Raw genomic sequence first — 10362 nt, forward strand, 5'->3', positions numbered from 1 at the left:
ACTGACAATAATTTCAAATATTTAAGTCATAAAAATAGGTTTTTTTTACTGTAATATTGATCTTTAGATATAATAATATTAAAAAATAAATTTATGTAAATTAAATTCTATTGAAATATTATATAATTAGATAGGCTACGTGCAGTATCCTATATGCACGTAATCTATCTAATTAGGCTATATAATTGTTGATTTTTATTATAGAAGCATATACAAAACGATAACAATTGATTATAAAATATGAAGTTTAAATATATATAAATTAATAAAAGGAATCTTTATCAACTTATGCCAAGTGAACGTAGAAAAACGTTTTTAATCATTTATCAAATTGATCGTTAGATTTTTGACTACCATTTTCTGTTATCTTATCTGAACTTGTGATATTTTCGTTACAGTTTTCATTTAGAAACACGGGATTTCAAGAATTTTCTATTAGTCATGCAATGTGTTTTGATCAATAATGTAGTTCATTCATCGCACGAAAATTTACTGACCGTTACATGTGTTATTTGTAATTTCCATTTTATTCGTTCTCTTACTTGTATACTAAATAAAATTATATGATATAACGGCACATTTATAACACTGATTTGAAGGAATTATTCTTAAAATTAATTTATCGCTTAATTTTATTGATTATATCTATATATTTTTTCGTACCCGAGTTATTGTTATTCTTTATAAAATATGAATTGTTTTTAATAAAATAATTCATAATAATATGCCTATTATTGTTTTTACAATTTATTAATGTAAAATAAGGGCGTGTATTCCAAAAATCTGTATAAAATTCAAAGTTATTTAAAATTCATTAATTATTTTTATTTTAAAATATGGTTTCTTGGCTACAGATAGGTTGTTTAACGTTTAGATGAGATGATTAGGCTGCATTCGAACTTTAGTTTTTTCACTAACCTCCGGAAGCGGAGGCTTTAAAGTGGCGAAGTTTGGTCTCGATCCTGACCTCTACTTTCTTCGCTGATTCAACTTCACAACAATTTTAATAAAAATTTTTGCTTCAGTTGGTACCAAAAATCCTTCAATCAAATTGACTGGGTCGTGAGCATAATGGGCGGTGGCCATGTCTGGCCAGAAGACATGGCAGGGTAGCATTTTTAAAAAAGGATTCTACACTCTTCTGAATCCATTCGTTGCCATACAATTCTTAGATGATGGAGAGCCATGATGGATCAACCATGATCTGTGAAAGTTCCTTTGAACTGATTACCAGCCAAATCAGAAGCTTCGGCGTAAACTTGGAGTGTCATTTGAATTTGATTTCAAGATCTACATCTAGTCCTTCTTTGATGAAATAGTGATTGTTACCAGCCTATTCACTTCCGTCAAAAGTGAAAGACTCGTCGTCCATATCCATATCAAGATTGACGCCTTCGAGTCCTCCATCACGCAGCTTCCTCAGGTTTTTTCAGTAGCAAGTTGTTTCGTCTTGTATTTTGGAGCAGACTTTCACTTCTTGAGAATCACTTGACGTTCCTTCAGAATCCGGCGAACGTGTGAAATGTTGAACTTCCGAATTTTCAAGCGCTTATCCAACTTCTCTCAAGGCTTCTTCCTCCAATTGGTCCTTTTATTCGGCTACTTCTCTTTTCTTCTTTCTGCACCTTCTCGTTGCTATACCCTTGGGATGATGCTATACATTGTGGAACTCGCAAATGTTAACTGTATAAGATTTCCCATTTTCGCGATTTTCAGTATGAAATCTGCCAATCATATTTCTTCCGTTTTTAAAATAGAACTTTATTTATGTAAACTTTTTCGATAAATGGAATCAAGAACATTCTATGCTGCCTCGTATACCGTATACATTTGCATTACCGGAAAACGCTATTGAATTTGTGCAAATTTTTAGGATACACGCCCATATTTAATAAGAGGCTTAAAAATTCGATTAAATTAGTTGCGCAAATGAAGATTTTATGCTAAATAATACTTTTATTTTTTTATAAATCGTCATATAAAAATTAAGAAGAAGAAAAGCAAATAATTAAAAATATTATTATAATTATATTGACATGAAAAAACAAAGATTTGAACAACAATAAAAGTTCTTTTGTTGAATGATATATTTTGTTATTAACAGTAAGATATAGACTTATAATTAAGATAATGTAACTATATATTATTATGTACTTAGGAATATTTTCTTATATATAATTTTACAATCGAATTACTATTTATTATTGTGTTGCAAAGGAGATTTTTATCTGATCAATGCTCTGGTAAGAGAGGAAGTTTTCAATTGTAGGCCTTATTTGTTTCTCTAAGTATTACTAAATCCTAACGTAAGAATGCCACAAATAAATGAACATTTTTGTTAATCTATTAATAAAATAAATTATAAATACTATGGAAATTTATAAATATTTTAATAAGATTAATTATGCATCAATATTTTAGCTTATAAAAATTGTTGATACAATAACTCTTAGAATTATTTTCAAAGTCAATTTTTTACATTAAAGTATCAGAAAAAATATAAATTTTAACGTGTTTTTTCTCCTTCTCTTGCAAAGAACACAGAATATCAATGATAGTAGCGTGCGAGCCATGCAATTAGATGTTTCCAGCTGTTTTCTTTTGTTTCTCATTCATTAAGAGGCCCTTGGCATTAGTTTATACTGTATCCAATTTTTAATAGTACAATGCTCATCACAATTCATCAATTGTTCTTATAAAGTTATAACTTAATTTTCACTATTATCAGAATATAATTTGTGTAAACAATGAATTTAGTACATTTCATTGAGTATAAGAATTATATTAACTGTAAAAAAGTAGAATAGATTGTATTTATGAATTAAATGTAAGATTATAATCAATATTATTTGTTTTGTTTCCAGGAGACCAACCAATAAAACGTGCAAGAACAGCTTATACCAGTGCTCAATTAGTAGAATTAGAAAAAGAATTTCATTTTAATCGTTATCTATGCCGTCCCAGGAGAATAGAAATGGCAGCTTTACTTAATTTAACAGAACGCCAAATAAAGATTTGGTTTCAAAATAGAAGAATGAAGTTCAAAAAGGAACAAAAAAGTAAAGGGTTATCCGTAGATGATAGAGCACCTAGTCCGTCATCTGGAGGAACCGAAGGATCTCCACTTCCTCAAACACTGTCTCCTATCGGGCCATCTGTTACACCTCAGTCTACAACTTTAGAAACGAGTGATATGACGATGCATCATTATCACGAACCTGACAATGCTGAGGCTACAGACTATACATATCCTTTGCAAACAGGTCATCACATCCAAGTTGCACCATTAAGGCATTCTCCACTCCATTCGCTGAAACATCCTGCACAGATGGCAATGATCCAAGCACCATTAAATTTACACCATCATCCTGTTGATAGAAGAATATTGAGCCGAACTTCTTCCGAATGTTCTCCGTCATCAAAAAACTATATCCAGCAATCAGAGACTTCTGGGTACAATCGTCCTCTTGCTCATTATGCCCCTCAAGCCGTTAACTGTGTACAGAATGATACTTCTCACCATACATCTATAGAGTCGAGAGGATTTCAAGTCTCAGAGAGAGTTGTGGCTCATTCTTTTAATCAATCGTTAGAATCATCCCATTACCCTTCCTATACCGTTCAGAAAAACGTTCATTTTGGGCAACAATGGCCTGCGTATCGAGTACCAGAAGAGAATCAGTGTTGCTCTCAACAAAAGTTAGTTCATCTTTAATAACGATTTAAAAGAATTTATAGTCCTGTTTAACTCTTATTCACAATTTTTATATATAAATATCATAAATTTCAACGTTTTTCTGAAGAAACGATATGATATTTAACGCAATTACTTACGTTTTTGTGATACAGAGTAAGCAAATACTATCGAACTTATAAAGGCCTGTTTATTTTATTTTTTAATTATTTCATTCAAAAAATTCAAAGCGTATCTATCAAAATAGGCTGAAAATGCGAATTTAAAATACAACACGAAAAATATAAAAGAATAAATGGGTTTATAGTTTCCTATTTTAATTTCGTTATCAAAATTTAAGATTATTTTTTAATGTTTAAAATTATTAAGTGAAATATTTATGTTAATAATGTCTTACATTTTACTAAATATTCTACATTAAAATTCATAAAAACATAGATGGAATAATGAATAACTTTCATAATTTTCTTTATTTGTATCAATTAAAATCGATTTTTCTTATAAGCCAAAGAAAATTACAAATGATTTCTGTCTCGTTGGTATTATTAACGAATTAATTAGTCCAAGATCTTAATTATATAGGCCGATAATACTAAATTAGCTTATATTTTTTATTATTAACTTAGATATCTGTCTAAAGAACTATAAATAAAATTATAGAGTTTTCTTTTTATGTAATAATAATAAATTAGGAGAAAGTATAAACGAAAATAAAACCAGATATTTGTTAGAAAAAGAAATTAAATTATAATTTTTACTTATACTTAATTATTAAAAAGTATATAAATCGCTTCATATACTAGGATTTTATATATAAAATTTTTCAAATCGAATGACTTTTTTTTATTATCAGTTGAAAAATGGATAAGAAGTTTGATAGAATTTGTAAAAAAATAAAGTTAGAGATTGAATTGAAATGCAAGAGAATTTCTATTCATTCGTAATAAAATAATGGAATAGCAAACCGATCTTTTTGTAACTGTTAAAGGTCTGTTAATTATAAAATCTATTCATAGAAAATAAAACGCTGAAGCTGTCGACATTTGTTTTTACAACGGTGACACTCTTTGGAAGTCAAAACATTTCTGCCACGGAAGAACACTTCTCAATTTTCACGCTTGTCGCATTTAGTTGATCTTAGTAATTCTGTTCTTTTTTGAGGGTTATTTTTTATTTCTTCGACTCGATATTCGAGAAAGTAAATTGAACATGCTTATTATGAGGTTTCATTGACGTTTAATTGGTTTCGAATTTCTCATCAGATCTTGATTCTTTGCCTATTTATACGAATAAAAATTCCATTCGGAAATATGGAATCTTTATTCTTTCTTAAGAACGTTTTAAACTTTTAAAGTTAATCTTTATTAAAAAATAATAATAATAAATTTGGCATATGTTATCTTGTAAATCTACATTTAATTTCTTATAAAAATTTTCCTAACGAAGAATTTTAATAGCCATTATTATTATTATTTAAATATTGACAAATTTTCTTTGTTTTGTAGGAAAAATAAATAATATTTTACTGGATTTTAGTCGAATAAAATCAAAAATTTTCCATAGTTAGATTGTAATGGAGGCTGCCTTTCCTTATAGTGTCGACAATAAGACGCCAGTCGCAATTCAGTTTGTATAGTTGGATCGAAGTGGTGGGTCAAAAGGTCACATGCTCCTCCCGGGAGGGAAATATCATTGAAACCCCTTATCGTCGGTCCCCTTAAGGTTGCTGGCCGCCCGCGACAAACACGGTTAGTGTAGAGGAACCGACAATCGGTTGTCACGACGACCAGGCACTAATTATGAAGGATGAGTTTGCGGGGAACTGCCTACTCTGAGCTTGGACACTTCGGACTTTCCTATAGTACAAGTATGGCCTTTGAGAGTAATCTTTATTCAAATGTAATATATATCTTTAAGAATCGAACACACATTTTGTAAAAGTTGAAAAGAAGGGTACTTAGTGTGCGAAATCCCCAGACACTCTAACAACTTTAAGGGAAGTGATGACCTTCTCGGCGATTTAGAACATTCGTTCTAAGTCGTTAAGAAGGCATTCGAAAAGCTGCGAATATAATTGATTTTGTGCGTCGTTTAAACATTGTAAGTAAAACGAGATTATTTCGAATTTACTCGTCGCCTAAAGCCACAATAAAATAAGATCAATTAGGTAAGAATCTGTCTTCATCTGTTGGCGAACCACAGAACTGTCAATCAAACGACGTTCCTGCGACGTTGTCCACGTGAGTAATACTTCTTGTCTTCAACTCCCTTCTGTAACATTCTACCGCCAACATGGATCGTGTTACCTCCTGGAGATAAAACTAGCCTTGTGAACTAGTAAAACATCTGCGAGCAGTTTGCGCAACATATGGGTCGCCAGCTAAGCTATTGGACACCCGGTCACTGGCCACGGTTACGCTTGGCTTGTAGCAGAACTCGGGTCTTTCCCATACGGTCCGGAAGTCCAATCGTGTGCTTGGGCAATGCTACTTTTTATGTTTCCTCCCCTCCCTCTTGAGCAATGGCTTCCGAGAATCACCGGCCAACCCTTTAGTCAGTGCAAAAAAAAACTTGGGCGATGTTTATTCTAGGGCGTTATGGCTAATTACACTATCATATCTTTTATGTCAACATCATGTTATGTAAGAAGTTGTTAGTTCACGTTTTCTTTCGTTTCTCTTTAAAAAGTTGATTAGTTAAGAGTGGAAACTAGAGATAATTTTTTTTACAAAATGTAACGTAAAGTCAAGTATCGCACACTTAGTCCCACTATAAATTATCACTTTTACTCATATCATTTCACTATATTAAGTATAATGTAACTTACTCCAGTCATGTAATAGCTCCAGATCATGTTGGATGTAGCTCTTCTTACTTATTATAATTACACAGACAATTATTACTATTCTAAAATGAGATTTTAACCAGTTATTTTGTCTTATTCATTTCAAGTATTCGAAAGGATTAATCGTCATACACTTCTATTAGAATATCTAGCGAAAAACAATATTATTCGTTAAATATTTCTAAATAAAAACTATTAAAGATCTATAAAATTGAGGTTAAATACAGTTAATTTTTCGAAATATAATTTATTGTACGAGAGCAAATGATGCAAATATTGACCTACTGAAATTATATAATAGTTGCAATAATAAATTTCATAATTTTAATTAAAAAATATTCAAATTTTATTTTTTATTTAATCTAAATAACATATTTAAAAATCAATTTATTTATAATTAATATAAACCAATATTAATTGATACTTATATTCGAGTCATTCGTATTGCTATTTTTATGCTTAAAAATAGGGAATTTTCATTCTGATTTCTGTTAAAATAAAAGGTTTCCCCCCCACATACTTTCAAGTAATTATTTAATATTGATTTATATTATAATTATAATATAAAATCTAATTTAGGTCACAATTATTTACATTTTATTATATTAAAAAATTGAATTTTAATTGTAAATAAACTGAATTCGTTTAATATTTTTAAGTTTTTAAGGCAAAAATTTTCGGTTTTTTTGGCAAAAATTTTAACTCTGAAGTTAGCCTCAATCTTAATACTATTTATATGCATTTTGCACTAATTTTAAAAAATACCTTCTCTACTATTTATATCCTTTACTGCTAAATTAAGGCAATAATTTCGATTTTTTAAAGCAGAATATTTTGTTTCCATTACCGAGTAAATGATCTTAATTCGAAATTTTAGTTTTAATATAATTAAAAATATAATTTCCTATAAAGTTTACACAGAAAATACCTTTGAAATATTGTATAGAAATTAATAACCTTCAAATAAAGTTACTGAAAGTTATTCAATTCCATCTATGTCAATATTTTAAAAGTAAAATTTAGGGGCAATATAATTTATTATTATTAATTCTATATAAAATTATGTATTTGATATATATATTTTTAAGGCCTAAATATACTGATATTGTTCCTAAAAAATATTTTAATAAAAAATTTAACAAGTTATAAACCTAATCAAGTTTATAGTTTAGGATATAGATAATAACTGTAAAGAATGCGAATTGATAGCTTCTAACTTAGATTTATCAAAAGTTAATTATTAAATTAAAAATAAAATCTTGTGAATATCATTAAAATAATCAGTTTTTTTTTAAATTAACTCTCTTATAATATTGAAAAAGAACCATAATTATACCTACAACTCATCAATTTAATCAATCATTAATCCATAGAATATCGATAGAAGTGTTGTTATTTGTGATAAATAAGAATATTCTGTTTAAAATTTAAGCATAAACATTATTTTTTCTTAGCATATATTTAGTCTAATGCACCAAAGATACGTCCATGAGACAAAGAGAGATTTATTTTATGAAAAGAATAGAAGATATTAGTATAATATATATATATATCTTATATTAATACTAGTGAGGAAAAATACTTTATACTTAAAAGAGAGACGTTATATGAATAAATTTAAGCCTACTATTGGTCAAAATATGTATTTTTAATTAAAGATTTATTTACTTTTTATCATCCTAAGCAAATTTTTGTGCAATAATTTGTAATTTCTTAATATAACATAGCTTATTTTCGAATTTACAATATGTATATTATTATGAAAATTTATGTAAAAACTCTATAAATGTAATGAAATTATCAAACAAAATTAATTAATTATTAATTATTTTCTTCAATTTTAAGTAATTATGCTACCGTTTTGAAATATACTGTAGGCATAGGTATGAAGACGAGTATAGTTAATTACAATAAAACATATTTAATTGTATTTTTAGATATAAATTTTTTTAAAAAAAGTGCCTAAATGTAGATTTTTTGTCAATTTTTTAAAAGTTAAATAGCATTTTATAGGAGAAAAATCATTTGTTTCTAAAGTGAATATATGAGTTGCATTTATCTTAATGTTAGATAAGTTAAATACATTAAAGAATATCCTGTCAAATGTAAGCACTCTTACAGGTATTTTTTTGAGTTCTAAAATTAAAAATAATATCAATTAATACGCACATAAGCTACTTAATATAGCTTTAGGTCTTTTCGGCCTACTAAATCTACTGTAAGCTAAACAGATTCATTAATTTTGTACAGTATACGTGCGTTAGACAATCTTTACAGTTAAATTATTAGGGCCTAACGGCTTAACAATTAACTAACTTAGATTACATTAAATAGTAAGAAAATTAATTATCATAGAAATTATATTCATGCCTTACTATAGCTTATAAGTTTCATATATTAATATACTTTGATGTAATAAAGTTTATACTTAAAAAGCTATATCGTCATTTAAAAAATGAATTGAAGTGTTTAATTTTTAAGTAATTTTGTTATTATTATTATTATTAATTTTTTTTTTCGGAAATCATGGACCAATATGTAGACTAGTCAAATTAAAATAGCATATAACTATTCTGTTTGTAATCTAAAATAAAGATATCTTTTGAAAATGTCCTGTTTTGTCTTATTACTTACACATAACATATATTTAAAAAGTATTTAATGAGGCATTTAATTGTCTTTCATCCCGTAATGACTTTGATTTATGTTCCAAAATTTTTATATTAAACTGTTGCACTATTTCTTGATATAAAATTCATCATATTAAATCTCGAAAATATATCTTAATCTTTGAATTAAATCTATCAGATTTATAAAAGAATTTATCGATTATTAATTTATATTGGAAAAATTTCTCTAAACGCCTTTCAAAAGATCCAAAAAGTTCAATTCTTTTGTCTTATTTTATAAAAATTTTATATTGATAAAATCGTTACTTCGATATCCTCATACAACGTTTCCTTTTATTTTTATTTTTTTAATTATATTAAAGTTAATATAAGAGTAATTCTTTATCATAATATTAATTTTGATTTAAATGACTAATTAATTATAAATTTTCTAAATCTGTACTTAATTAATATCATTTTTAAAAAAAGGTTTTTCTCCTCCCCTCCATCTTAATATCTATGCTTTAAATATTCGTGTTTTTATTCTCTTTTAAAGCAAGATTTTAAATTATAACTTATCTCAAAAAGCTCTTCGATTATTTTAAATATAAATTTACAGAATTATTTTTAAATCTATTAAAAAATAATTATAAAATTTTACACACTTTTATAGTATATTACCCGTGTTAAATGACGTTCATAAATCACATAAGATACACATTTTAAAGCTGTAAAGCAGATTTACAAGATTTATATAGTTTATAACATATTTTATACTGAACTAGAAATATATATCATAAATAAAACCGTATAATATTTCATAACTTATAAATCATAGAGTGATATTTTACTTATGGATCTTCCATTTTACTTTATTTATGGAGCCGGTCTATGCCGTTGTAGAACATTACATTCGTATTAAATATGCTATTTTTATATAATAAATTTGTTTAAAAATGTTGTTTTTTATATCAGAATAGCATATTATGCGCTATTGGGCATTTATATTGGGTCTTTAATGGCATACACGCCCCAAAAAAATAAATAAATAAATGCTGTTATATAGAATCAGGCATTGATTTATCTACATATTTCACATCTGGAAGAATTGGATGTGTAATGCAAAAACGAAACAAAACTCAATACATTGTATATAAAATCTTGGCATTTCTCTTTCTTCGTCTCTCTCTCTTTTTTTTTTCCTTCATACCATG

General features: G+C 27.4%; 1 protein-coding gene across 3 annotated transcripts in view; it reads left to right on the plus strand.

Annotated features, from left to right (window-relative positions):
- The window catches only part of LOC136970610 (homeobox protein Hox-A3a-like), a 96061-nt gene extending 89076 nt beyond the window's left edge, over positions 1-6985 (plus strand). For all 3 annotated transcript variants that reach the window (XM_067265056.1, XM_067265057.1, XM_067265055.1), the window contains one exon: positions 2865-6985. In XM_067265056.1, the coding sequence (XP_067121157.1) occupies positions 2865-3715 (851 nt within the window). In that variant the 3' untranslated portion in view covers positions 3716-6985. The remainder of the gene's footprint in view (positions 1-2864) is intronic.
- Positions 6986-10362: the final 3377 nt, after the last annotated feature.

Source organism: Centruroides vittatus, unplaced genomic scaffold (genome assembly GCF_030686945.1).
Source record: "Centruroides vittatus isolate TY-2023 unplaced genomic scaffold, ASM3068694v2 contig_2061, whole genome shotgun sequence".
NCBI lineage: Eukaryota > Metazoa > Arthropoda > Arachnida > Scorpiones > Buthidae > Centruroides > Centruroides vittatus.